The sequence below is a fragment of the Paramisgurnus dabryanus genome, chromosome 18 (genome assembly GCF_030506205.2).
Source record: "Paramisgurnus dabryanus chromosome 18, PD_genome_1.1, whole genome shotgun sequence".
Lineage (NCBI taxonomy): Eukaryota > Metazoa > Chordata > Actinopteri > Cypriniformes > Cobitidae > Paramisgurnus > Paramisgurnus dabryanus.
The window spans coordinates 25,696,118-25,710,304 of record NC_133354.1 but is presented as its reverse complement, the minus strand read 5'-3'; the positions used below and the strand labels follow the sequence as shown (position 1 = coordinate 25,710,304).

Here is a 14,187-nt window from a genome sequence, read left to right as displayed (position 1 = left end):
ACAATTATTTATCATGCAGTGCTTCATATATGAGAAAGACAACGCTTGAAGAACCACACAACACTCATATTAATGTATGTGTCATATTAATAAAAATAAACAAGTCTTTGCACTTCATTTATATTTAATTGAGTGATATGTATCTTCACAATGGTGGATTCTTTAACTATTACATGAATATGTGCATTGTGATTTCGATTTATTGACCATAGTTATGTGTTAGGAATAGTGGAGAAAATCACGACAAAGGTGCCAGATCTTTCATTTACTTTAAATGCAATAAAATTATAGAACAATTGTAAGCAGCTTTAATGGAATCTATGTAATATAGTCAGTAAAGCATACTAAGTAGTTTATAAATTAAGAAATTCTTAATATTAGATACTATAAATTACGATTTTCATTAGTAAAGCCATAGCAAAAACAGCATTTTTACTTTGATGTTGCATAAAAGGGTAACTCTTATGGTTAAATGTGTATGGGTTTATATTAAAGCTTCGAGTGGTTTCACGTCCCCGGAAGGTCCGCCAGCGAACGTTGTCTAGCGGACCATATGCGGACGTCACCAGAAGGTCCGCCAGAAAACGGTTTTTAGCGGACTTTGTGCGGACGTCCCCGGAATGTCCGCCAACGAACGTTATTTAGCGGACCATATGCGGACGTTCCCGGAAGGTCCGCCAGCGAACGTTATTTAGCGGACCTTATGCGGACGTCCCCGGAAGGTCCGCCAGCGAACGTTATTTAGCGGACCATATGCGGACGTCCCCGGAAGGTCCGCCAGCGAACGTTACAATGCGGACCAATTGAGGACCTTATGCGGACCTAAGAGGACGTTCGCGACGTCCGGGGGACGTCCCCTGTTTGTCCCTGAAGGGTAAAATGAATGAATTAACAGCAAATATACGCTACTTGCATGAATATAGAAATGCTTGTGTGTTAGCAATCACAGAAACATGGCTCAATGAGAGCATCCCGTCAAGCGAGTTTGAATCAACTGGTTTTACGGTGTATCGTACGGACCGCGACTCGGAAATCACAGCAAAGTCACGAGGTGGTGGAGTTTGCTTTCTCATTAAGGACAACTGGTGCAGACAAGTGGTGGTAAGAGAATCTCTCTGTACTCCTGATATCGAACTACTGAGTATATCACTTAGACCCTTTTATCTTCCTCGGGAGTTCCCACAGCTGTTTTTTACTGTGGTTTATATACATCCAATGGCAAACTCAGTTAAAGTCTCTGAAGTGTTATACCAACTTTCTCAAAGATTTGATACTCTGTCTCCCGATGCTCCCAAATTTATTTTAGGAGATTTTAATAACTGTTCCTTGAAAAACTGTTTGAGAAACTACTATCAGTATGTGACCTGCTGTACCAGGAAAAATAAAATATTGGACAAGTGTTATGGCAACGTTAAAGATCTGCCTCTACGCTACCTCCCTTAGGAAGATCTGATCATAGCGTTGTTAATCTTCGACCTAGGTATCAAAGACTTCTTGAAAGGGAAAAGCCTCAGATTAAGACTGTAAAGATGTGGAACGAAGAGAGTATTATGAGTCTTCAAGGTTGTTTTGAGTGTACTCTGTGGGACATATTTGAATCCCCTGATTTGGACACCCACACAGATGTGGTATCTGATTATATACATTTTTGTGTGGAGTCAGTTGTACCCACAAAAACGTATAAATTATATCCAAATAACAAACCATGGGTATCAAATAAACTTAAACAACTGTTAAACAAGAAGAAGGCAGCATACTATAATAATGATGTTTTAGCTAAAAGAGACATTCAAAGGGAAATTAATAGACAAATTAAGGTAGATAAGGCCCTATATAAACAAAAAATTTAAGGAAAAATGGCACAAGGAAATATAAAACAGGCATGGCAAGGTGTTAGGACGATGATTAGTGTACAACATAAAAGTCAAGGAAAATATAATACAAATATGTTAATTGAAGATGGCAAAAGTGGGGATCTTGAGCTGGCGAACAAATTAAACAAGTTTTTCTCACGTTTTGAAGAAGATCGTGAGCATACCAGCAGGGTTAAGGAAACGTTCTCAACGTCACCTAGTAACCTTACCATCAATGAGGCGGATGTAAAGAAAATATTTCTGAGTTGTAATATACACAAGAGTCCCGGGCCTGACAGCATCTGTGGACGAGTGTTAAAAAACTGTGCTGGGCAATTATCAACAGTTTTTACTTCACTATTCCAAAGATCTTTAAATCAATGTATAGTACCAACTATTTGGAAAACTTCTACTATTATACCCCTTCCAAAAATTAATAAGCCATCAGAGCTTAGTGATTTTCGACCAATCGCACTGACCTCTTTGGTGTTCAAAAGCTTTGAAAGATTGGTTAAAGGGTATGTAGTGTCAAAAACCCAACATATATTGGACCCCTTGCAGTTCGCCTATCAGCCCAATAAGGGAGTGGACGATGCAATTTTAACACTGTTGCATATTGTATATTCGCATCTTGAAAATTCTAAAAATCATGTGAAAATTTTATTTGCTGATTTTTCTTCGGCCTTCAACACTATATTGCCAAATGTGTTGGTCGAAAGACTAACCAATGAGTTTAACCTGGACGGGGGACTGATTATGTGGTTACGGGACTTTTTAATTAATAGAGTACAGCGAGTGAGTGTGGGTGGATCATTATCAGAGAAACAAATTACTAATGTCGGATCCCCACAAGGCTGTGTCCTCTCACCCCTATTGTTTATATTGTACACAAATAGCTGTATAAGTACCCACTCAGGAAGATATCTTATTAAATTTGCAGATGATACTGCACTAGTTAGTCTATTAAAAGGGGATGAGGACAGTCATGGACCTGTTTTAGATGAATTTGTTTCTTGGTGTGATATGTCAAATCTTAAGTTAAACATTTTAAAAACAAAGGAGATGTGTGTCGATTTTAGGAAGGAGTCTTCAGTGAGTGTAACCAATATCAAGGGGGAGTCAATTCAGAGTGTTAATGAGTATAAATATCTAGGGGTTGTTCTTGATCATAAACTGAGGTGGGTTTTTTATAATTCTTTTATTGAAAGTGTTTTTACATTTTGTATTACCTGTTGGTTTGGAAATGCCACAATTAAACAAAAGAGTTCGATTAGGAAAATTTTAAGTACAGCGAGTAAAATAATTGGTATCCCCTTGAAAGGGCTGGAACAAATTTATCAAAACAGATGCCTTAGTAAAGCGATAAAAATCACAGAGAATAGTAGGCATCCTCTGTTTATTAATTTGAAACATTAACTTCAGGGCGTAGATTTAGGATGCCAGGAATTTTTAAAAACAGGGGGAAAAACTCCTTCCTGCCCCAGGCAGTTAAATTATTGAATAAAAATCACGGTGTAGGTGCCAACTGAGCGGGTCTCAGGGATGATTGTGTGTATTTTTATGTTTTTTTCCTTATGTTGTATTATGTGTATTGTTGTGCTATGTGGGTGCATGTGAAACACAAGCAACAAAATTTCCCCAAGGGGATAATAAAGTTCTAACTAACTAACTGAAGTCGTTGAGCTTTAGTGGACTTCAGATGCTGTTTGTTAAGGCACTATAGAGTCAAAAATTTTTGATTTGATGCAAGACTGTAAAAAATTATATTATATTAACATTTGGGGGCGGTTTCCTGGAAAGGGTTTAGATTAATCCAGGACATGGCCTTAGTTATTTTAGGACATTTAAGTAGATTTTACAAAGAAAACTTACAAAAAACTATACTGGTGTGCATTTTAAGACAAAACAATAGCACTGATATATGTTAAAATATGCCAGTGCAAGGTGTTTTGAAATTAAAGCAGGTCAAACATGCATTTTAGTTGGATAAGCCCGGTCCGGGAATTCGCCACATCGTTATTATTATGTTACTTTAGCTTAACAAATTAAGTTAAACAATTTTAACTTACTTTTCTAAGTTATATCAACTTATCTTAAAAGTAAGATGAATTGACTTGCATAATTAAGTTGTTTTTTATTTACCATAAAACATCAAATCACAACATAAAATATTCATTCTTTTCCGCATCCAACCTTTTAACCTTCTGGTCTGTGTGCTTTCACAGCAGGTTAATTAGCTCTTGGGTTTAATGGAGACCTCAGGAGGGATCTTATAAGAATTGAATTTATAATGTACATCAGATATAAAGCTTCTTTGGCCCATGAGAGGGTTGCAAGTTTCCAAATATATGCCTTAAAAATAGATTAAATTGGTTTCTTCATCAGCTGCTCTCTGATCTCTGGCGTTGCAGATTTGTCCATGAATGAAGCTCAACAGTTCTTGCTGACTCAAGAGAAGCTTTTGATTAAAGTAATGAAGAGTGCTCATGTGTGTCATGCCAGAGGAGTTCGGAGGAAGGTCACTTTCTTCTCTACAACCAGTTAAACTGATGGCATCTGTGAAATATGCCACACGCAATGCCAAGACCCAGAATCAAGCATAAATGATCACTTTATGGCCAGCAACCACAGCTGACCACAAAGCCTAAAATCCCCATCTTCTTATATTTAACTTTAACCTTATCTCCTCTAAATGCCAGAGGATATGTTTACACTCACAAATAGCACTAAAGATGGTTAACTGGCTTGTATTCATGGGGAACCCTTTAAGTGCTAGCACCTATGTTGCATGACTATACAGTAGCACCACTTACAGTATGGTGTTATATAGCACTTAAAGTGGTTCCTCTATGATTACGAGCCAGTGAACCAATTTTAGTACTATTTAGCAACTTTCTTAGTGTGTGTGGTTTATTTGTGAACTGGTGCAGATAATTAGTTGGCTAATTATTTTATGAGGTTAAATTATGTCATTTTAAATACCACTGAGTCAGAATACTGGCCACCCATGTGTGAAAAATGCTAACTTATTTCAGCATGCTGTTTGTTGAAAGCTAGTATACATTTATTTAATGAAAAATAATACAATTAAAGTGTCTTATTTTATCACTTAGTAAGTGCAATAGGTACTTGAAGTTGTTCTTCTTCAACACCAGATGGAGCCAAAGTCATAGTAAATCTACCTTTTTATTACCTTTAAACCTTTACATATTCAAAACAGTAAATAGTTAAGGAGTAAATATGAATTGAGCCTTAAAATATGTGGAAAATATATTCTGGTGAACACAATTCATATAAATATAATAAAAAAATAAAATCTTGTAAATTAAATTATTACATAAATAATTACATATAAAATTGTATACATATCTAGGGCATGAATAAGATATGAAAAAGAGTAAATGGCTTAGCTTGCATTGCACATTGTTTTATTTGTCTTTAAATATATATAAGCTTTTACTGAATTTCTGAGGGAATTTTGTGAGATTTTGGGATGATGAAACCTGAAGATGAAAGTGAAACATCTCAGCTGTAATGAGTTTGTCTGAAGGAAAGAAGCTGTGTGAATAAGTGTAATAGATATGTGGCAATACAGCTCTCACCTCTGCCCTCTGTCTTGGCCTTGATGCTCTGTTATTTGTTGTATAAAATATCACAAACATTTAGGCCTGGTTTCACAGACAAGGCTTAACTAAACCTATAGGACTAGGCTTTGGTTAAATGAAGATGTTTAAGCATGTTTTATAAACATGCCTTACAAAAAGACATTACTGGTGTGTATATTGAGACAAATGAATGCATGGACGGTATGAATTTTTTGTTCAACAGAAGTGCAGCTGTCAGCAGACTGATTTAGCAAAATGTTTCTATTTGACCCAACAATTGGTGGAAACAACTCAGCATTTTAGGTTGAAAATAACCCATAGGTTAAATTACCACTGAGTGGATTGGGTTCCTCCCCATTTGACACAAATCTAGGTTAAAAAAATCTTAAATCTTTCCTAGAATTGTGTACCTAGAATTCTGTGAATTGTGTTGTATATATCGCCTGGCAGTGAACGTTGAGCTTTATAATTTTACAGGTATTATTAATGCTATTACAGCAACATTACACACTAGCTAAAGTTTGAAAAATGGGATCAGGAAGAACGTGACCTTTAAATGTTCTTACATACTTTGTTTTTTTTTGTGACCCGGAATGTGTATTACCGATCTCTAAACTTTATTAATAGAAACCTGATGTAATATTTTATAACAACTGCAAAACAATGAAACAACACATAGGTCATTGTGTCTTGATATTTTATTTGTCATTTAACAGATGCCTAAAAATATACAATATAAAAATTATGCACGAATGACATTCTGGGACTCTGAAAATGACCTGAGATATACATTTAATAGTTAAAATAGGCTTTTCCTTTAGAAACAAGCAATTACTAGCATGTAACACTTCAAGGATCTTCATAATGTTTTTATTTCATCTTTATACCACGGGCCTGTTGAATGCTTTATTCTGATTGGTTGAGAAATGTTCTACAGGTATGCATTATTTTTTGATAAACGCAAACCTGACCTGTCAAATGTCTTAAAAATAGGCACCAATGCAATGTCTGTGGTTATCGTGGTACAAGAAGAATAACTGACTGCAATCCTTAAAATTATTTGAAATGAATGCACACACAGTGTTACAGCACTTCACTTTACTTTTTTTGATGAGATGAAAAAAATGCCAGTTAGTTATATCCAAAGGGAATATTACATGTTTGACCATCAGACACCGAGCGGCAAAGCAGCAGCACTGAGCCAGTGGCAAATTTTAGAAAGACTTGGAGAGATGATGTTGCCCTCTGCGATATACGCACTGACCACCTGCAACTCCCATATCCAAAATCAGCAGAGGAAATTTTTATATTTGAGATATCCTTACTGACTTACAGATTTAAAGTTTTTCTTCTATATTCTCGAATAAACAGCTCTTTAGTTTTAATGACATAAGAGTATAAATATTGAATATTTTGAATATTGTACAGGTGTTGCAAAATGGGAATGCATTCTGGAAAACTTGGCTGTCAAAAGTCCACCCAAGTCACCTCCTTATACATCCTTGATAAAGGGGGTGAATCAAGAACAAATCTGGGGATGTTATGTGAACTGTACTTAATGCGAAATTTGAATTGGAACAGTACTTGGGCCGTGGCTAATGACGTTGCACAAGTCCACAAGAACACAAGTACAGACAAGAACGCATATTGAGAAACGGCCTTAGTCCTGGATTAACTTAAACCTGTATGGGAAACTGCCAATGGTGACTGGCCACTAGGGGTGCTGCCCCTTAAGGTTGGCCAGAGAGGAAAGCTACTGTAACATGTCCCGAAAAAAGTTAAATATATAGTGCAAATAAATACGAAATAAAATCATTATCTGTACTATTTTACTGGTAGTCAAATTATCATTTATAAAAAAAATCAAAACTGAGGTTGTTGTGTGTGTGTCATGTGTGTGCGTCTGGGGCGTCACTCAAACTAGTCTGCTATAGGTCATTAAATGTGGTAAATGCATGCGACTTAAGGCTGAGCTCTAATCGTCTGGTTTCTCATCCGCTTTGGGGCATAGCACTGTGGCTTTGGTGTGCACGCCCCCTTAGGAGGCTTGGACCAAATCAACCAACGGAGTCAAATAATTGCAGTCTGTGTGCTTCCACCACCTCTTATGGCTAATGGAGTTGGCTAGCTGGATACGATGTAAGTCATGACCAGTGTTGGGTAAGTTACTCAAAAAAAGTAATCCACTACAAATTACTAATTACTACTTTAAAATTGTAATTTGATTACATTACTGATTACTACATGCAAAAAGTAATCTAATTACTAATTACTTTACTTTTAAGTTACTTTGACAACATCAAATGTAAAAAACTACAAAGTGAAACTGTCAGAAACAAGGACAGATAAACCCAAACGCAGTGTTAATGTGAAAATGTTTCTTGTAACATTTGAAAACAGTAATGATTACAGTGCATATTTGAATGCTTAAAGCTATTTTTGGTGTGATTTTGCCCCCTCCTAAAATTACTGGTCATATAGTGATCCAGAAATATTTGTAGCTTTTATAATAAGTTACAGATGTTTAACATTTCTCATTAAACATTCTACATTCATTATCTATCTATCTATCTATCTATCTATCTATCTATCTATCTATCTATCTATCTATCTATCTATCTATCTATCTATCTATCTATCTATCTATCTATCTATCTATTGTAGCAGTGTTTAAAATGATGTTTTTGGATGTTTATTACAACTCTGTTCTGTAAGGGTTAACGCTGAGTTTCTGTTCTCTTTGCCATGTATTCCCTGAAATGTGATTGGTAAGTGCAACGAGGGGAGGGTTTTTTTGTTTTTGTTTTGGGCTATGATGTTGTGCACGCTCTGGCGCGGGCGCGCGACTGGATGTGCATGAGCATCGTCCTACGGGTGCTCTGTTAAAATAAAGCCAGCAGTTTAGTTAAACGAGTGTCTGTGCATTTCTCTTGAATGCTAAACTATCTACATTCATTCGCGGTCGCGGAGACAGAAACTATAGTTTTAACACGTCGTCGCATTCGCGAGGGCTTTTTGGTCAAGTTAAAGAATGTTAATATTCATGTTAGTTCGTTAAATATAACAATTAAAAGTTGTTTTGGTAATTGTTTAAATAAACATATGATTACTTAATGCAGTGCACGCATTGAGCTCATGATAAAATAACATAGTTAAATAATGTTAACAAATAAAACATTAGTGATTTAAAAACACACCTGTACGACCGCTTCTAGCAGACCAGATGTCATCGCGCAAAGCCCACTCTGAAATGCCAAGGTTTTGGACATGTATTGTCTGTATTCCACTTGAAGGATCAACCACCGCTCACATAGCATCCATTTGCTTGCGTCTCTGACGTATGAGTAAGCATATGCTCGTTAACTGACGCTGCGCGCATGCTCGCAGACGTTGCCGTGCAATGGCAAAACGTCATTTTAAAATACATTTTAATTAATTTTTCAACACTTAATTTGTAACGCTAGTAACGTAATTTTGTTGTCATTGGTAACTTTAATCAAATTACATACATTTAAAATGTAAAGCGTTACGTTACTGCGTTATCAGGAAAAGTAATTAGAGTACAGTAATGCGTTACACAGTAACGCGTTATACCCAACTCTGGTCATGACTATTATTGTTTCACCTGTTTTCGGTTTTGAAGTCTGAATGCGTGTCAGACTGCACAAAATTTTGTGGCGCGCTTGAGCTGGCCTTGCGTGGACATAATGAGAGCGAGAGCTCAGATAATACCTCTATATTCCATGGCTTGGTCGACTTTGTTGTTAATGGAGTTTAAAAAAGCACTCATGAGAATGCCACAGTGTTTAAGAGAATTTTCAGAACTGTGCAGAATGAGCTGTTGGACTGTAGGTTGTCTGTTGTGAGGGAAAACATGTGCTTGTGCTATTGCAGCAAAAAGAAAGGCGTTAACTAAAAGTCTTTGATGAAATTTGTTTTAAGCAGGCAAAATAAAAAATGCAAATGCAAAAACTCAATTTTCAAAGATTGCACTTACAACTTGTCTAAATGTAATTCCTTTATATGTCCTGTTTGTGGCAGTTGCTCTAATGCCGTGCTGGTTTCTAATTTGTTGATAAGTGAGCATGATCAGGAGGGCTGTCTTCTACGAAAGAGAGGGCACTAAACTCAACTGATTCCAAGGGCTTACAAAAGGGGGGCTCTCTGGAGACCAGAAGGTCAACAGAGAGGACCCAAGAGGGTACAAGGCTAGACCTAGGAGGATAACCCCCCAGCCCTCTGAGAAATCTGACGATCAGTTCATGCTCTCCATCCAGCAAATGTGGTGAGCAAAAAAACTGCCACATGAAACCTTCAGGGTCGAGAGGGACAAATATTTGTCCAACCTTTCCTGAGGAAGGTATGCAGAATGACACCAGACATCTCTATAGATCCTTACCATGGTAGGTGCACCAGTCCACCAAGGATGACATTACAGGACGTAGAACCACCGAGCTCTAGCCTAGGTGATGGTAAGATGGTAAGAAAGAAGTTCTTACTCAGGGGAGAAAGGAAAATAGGCCAACTGGGAAAAATGTATTTAAAAAGGCCAGCTGCGAGCTAAAGCATCCATGCCAAGGGAACCCTCAGTGAGGGAGCATTAAAGCGAACAATGGGAGGTCCCCAGACCAACCTACGTCATTCACGTATCCATTGCATGGTTGAGGTCGCCGGGGCTATAAGTGGCACAAAGGGACTTGAATCCTGGGAGGCTCCAAAAAAAGACGTGGCCGGCGAGCTGTGGCTTTCAACGGGAGCAAAAATCGACCTGGTGGTTCATATACTACCATAACCATGCTGCCTAAACGGGCTCACCTCAGGGCTGTCAGGGCAGGTTTAGAAACACACAGAGGCAAGGATCCAATTGCAGATAACACAACGTTTAATAAAGATCAAATAATAGACAGAGAAAAACCACTGGGCTAGCCAGGGAGAAAAAACTGGAATAACACTCGGGGAATCCAACCACCGCTCTGCCGGTCAAAGAAAGTCCTAGAAAAACTGTCCAAAGTTCTCAGCCGTAGTGATGAATGGAAGATAGAAGTCTCAGATGTGCACTGGAGATCGCGCGCCCAGCGCGATGTAGGGAAACCACCGATTCGAATCGGGCAGAGGAGAGATGACAGCCCGGCAGTACAGCCAGCTGAAGGCTGAACACCAAACCATCCGTCACAGTGCTGCTGGACAGCAGGGATTACCAGTACTCTGGACAGCGCACAGCATGAAGTCCGATAGATACAGCAGAGCGGCGGAGAGGAGCTCACTCAGTGCTACAGGGCAACGGCCACACACGAGAGACAGCAGGGCAAAAGACCGGCAGGGCAGACAGAGGTGTAACAATCCACTGAAGCTGAGAGGAGCTGAGGTGCTGTAGTCCTAATGAGAGGAGAACGAGAGAAAGCAGACAGAGCAGGCAGAGCAAAAAATGGCAAAAAGACAAAATCACTGAAGAGAGATGAAAAGACTAAAGCAACATAACAATGACGAACTCGAAAGGAGCAACAAACACAGAGAGCTTAAATACCAAACGAATGGGGAGGCAAATGAGAAACAGGTGGGTGTCGCAGGTGAATGAAATCAATGATGATGAGATCGCTCCGGTGGCAGACGCGCACGTGAGAACGGTCAAAACACACACAGGACAAAATCAAACGAAACAGAACAGTCGAAAGGGCAAAGTCATAACAAGGGCGAGCAAAACCGCCAGCAGCTCGTGGCAATACGCCAACCGTATGTCCGTGTACATGGAGCCAAAGACCAATATTAAGGCACCAGTCATAAGGACGATACGTCCAAAGACTCGTTCAAGGGGCACATCAGCCCATCAAAATTGAGGTCCAATCACGGACTGAATGAACAGCAGTATGCAGAAGACATAAAAATCTGCTGTGTGCTGTAGCGCAATGCCCACCATAGAACTTCACCACCTGCACACGTTGAATTGGAGTTTGGGCTCACTTCCCTAGGACACGCCACCCTGCAGGCACAATGCACCGCAATGGCACGGTCCACCTGAGGAATGTGCTCACATCCCTTGGCCGCTCCCCCATCGAGGGTGATGAGGATGGACGAGCTAACAAAGTGTATGCGCAAGCTATATAAGGCAACTTTAACAACTTTGTCTGCTCATCATGCACTTCTGGTAAGAAGGGCGCCGGGGCATGGGGTGGCAGAGTGCTGTGGATCAACTCCAGACACCAATCGTCCAGCCTAAAGCGTTTTGGGGAGGGCATGATGCTCACAGCTGCTCAGGAAAGCATAGCCGCCATCTCAGCATCCTTCTTCGAAAACGTCAACAGATCTGAAAGCTGGGGTGCACCGGAGTCGTCTGCTTCTGACAGCGAAGCTTGCCCTTCGATGCTGCTAGTGATAACTCAAGAGTCCTGATGTTACATTCTAGAAAAGGTACATTCTATAAAAATATTTAGAATAAATATACACCCAGAAATCTAAATATACCATTAAAATCCAAAGATAAAGCAGTCCTAAATATTCTATTTACTTGGACAAAACTCAGTCTCAATTTTAAGTTTTAATGATGTGCCATGAGAGATGTTGTCAAGGATATGAAATGCATAACATCATCAAAGCATTGAATAGAAAGTTTTAATTTGAATAAAAAAAATCCCTTCATGTCCTCATCAAAACAGAGAGCATTTAAAGCCTCTTCTGGGTCTTATGTTAGTCGCACAGGACGACACCAATATGACAACACTGGCCTGGTGAATCTCAACTGCAAGAACTGTTCACTGCAGACGCTTTATTGTATTATGAAAAATAATAACAATCCTTTAAATTCCTCTTGTATTTAAAATTTGACTGTGAGGTTAGTGAATGAGATGTTTTCTTGAAGGTGCTTTTACAAACTGGTATTTCTGAAATGACCTGAGGCCGGGATCAAGCAGATCTGAAGCTTCTTAAGTATTTGATCAACATATCTGCTGAGAGCATTGGGTTAATTCATTATCTCATTTTTTTAGGAGTTGGCGTTTAGTCAAGATAATATTATTTATTAACAGAGGAACTACTGATACTATAGCTCTGCATAAATTATTGTTAAAACTTATTTTTTTATTTATTGAGTAAGCAGTTTATTATAAAAATGTTACTCTTGGATAAAAATGTTTTTTTTTCTCACAGGTCATAATCTGCTCACTTTTATACCACCAGTATGAACACCAGTGGGCCTGTGGATTTCTTCATCCTTGATGGACTAAAGGAAAAATACATCCTTCCCTTTGTCTTTACTGCTTACATCTCTATACTGAGTGGAAACAGCATGATCATATATCTTGTTAGAACTGACCCCAAACTCAACACCCCAATGTACTTTTTTCTTCATAATCTGTCCTTCAGTGATATGGTTTACACATCGGTAACAATGCCCAACATATTGTCTATGTTGCTGACCGGAGTCAGAACCATCTCTAAAACAGGATGCTTTCTACAAATGTACTTTTTTCTTTCAATCAGTGTGACAGGACGTGGTTTGTTGACCGTGATGGCGTTTGATCGCTATGTAGCCATTTGCAACCCCCTGCGTTACACCACTATTATGACCAGACAGGTGTGTGTTTTGTTGATATTTGCTTCGTGGGTTTTCGGGATCGTTATTCTTCTGCCTTCATTTATCTGGGCTACACTGTTGCCATACTGCGGACCGAATGTAGTTAAACACTTGTTTTGTGATCACTCATCGGTAGTGGCCCTAGCCTGTACTGACACCACTAGAAATGGTGTTTTGTCTCTAACAAACGCTCTCATTGCCATCATCAGTACTTTTCTTCTTATCTTAACTTCATATATCTGTATTGGCAAAGCCGTCAGGAAAATGAGCAGCGTAGATCAGCTTAAAGCTTTTGGCACATGCGTGTCCCACCTAATAGTGGTGTGCATTTCCTACGTATCAGCTGTCTTTGTGTACGTCTCCTATCGGGTAGCAAAATTTGACCCAGATGTTCGTATAATCATCGCTGTACTTTACAGCATGCTGACACCTCTACTGAATCCCATCATTTACAGCCTGAGGAACAAAGAGCTGCAAGATGCAATAAAGAGAGCATTTGGGAAATTCACATCAGTTTCAAAAGAAACCAGGAAAACAGTGCCCTCCATTTCAAAGTGAAAGAAACATCAATGTTAAATAAAATAGGGGAAGAATTCTGGAAAAAAGACAAACCAAACCTCGGGTCTTAGAAGATTAATGTACAAACAATTTTAAAAAACAAAAATGTATAAATGTACAGGTTTATTTCAACATTTCAACTTAAAAAAAAAAATACTTGTATGTTTACATTAGTTAGTTTACAAACATGAATGACTATTTGAATTTTTATATTAACTAAAGCACATTAATATGTGCTGTAAAAAATATGTTGCTCTTGTTGTTTGTTCGCATTATATTTATATGCTTGTTATTTTCCAATGTCAATATCAGACGGTCTGCTTTTGAAACTAAAAACACAAAACATACTAAAAGGCTTTGCAGACAGTACATTGTATTCTCAGTGGGGTATGAAAGTAACAAGACTGTTGTGTTAATTTAAACATTCATGCATTTAAGGTTTTTGTGTGGCTTAACTGTGTGCTAGTTTAGAAATCTGCTGCTCTTCAGCTTATGGTTATTTAAACTTAATATATCAAAATCATTTATAGTGAACACTACTGTATGTAATGCAGGTTTAGTTTAGACTGCAGAAGCTTCATTCTCAATGTGAAAATTGTTGCTT

The 14,187-nt window shown here is 38.3% G+C and overlaps 1 protein-coding gene and 1 long non-coding RNA gene across 2 annotated transcripts in view; one reads left to right on the top strand and one right to left on the bottom strand.

Moving 5' to 3' along the window:
• Nucleotides 1-14,187, bottom strand: part of LOC135776642 (uncharacterized) — a 124,496-nt gene that overhangs the window by 9,468 nt on the left and 100,841 nt on the right. The gene's annotated exons all lie outside the window — the stretch shown is intronic.
• On the top strand, nucleotides 12,630-13,583 carry LOC135776946 (olfactory receptor 6C75-like). The gene has a single exon (XM_065287861.1). It carries the CDS (start codon nucleotides 12,630-12,632, stop codon nucleotides 13,581-13,583), a length of 954 nt encoding a protein of 317 aa, XP_065143933.1.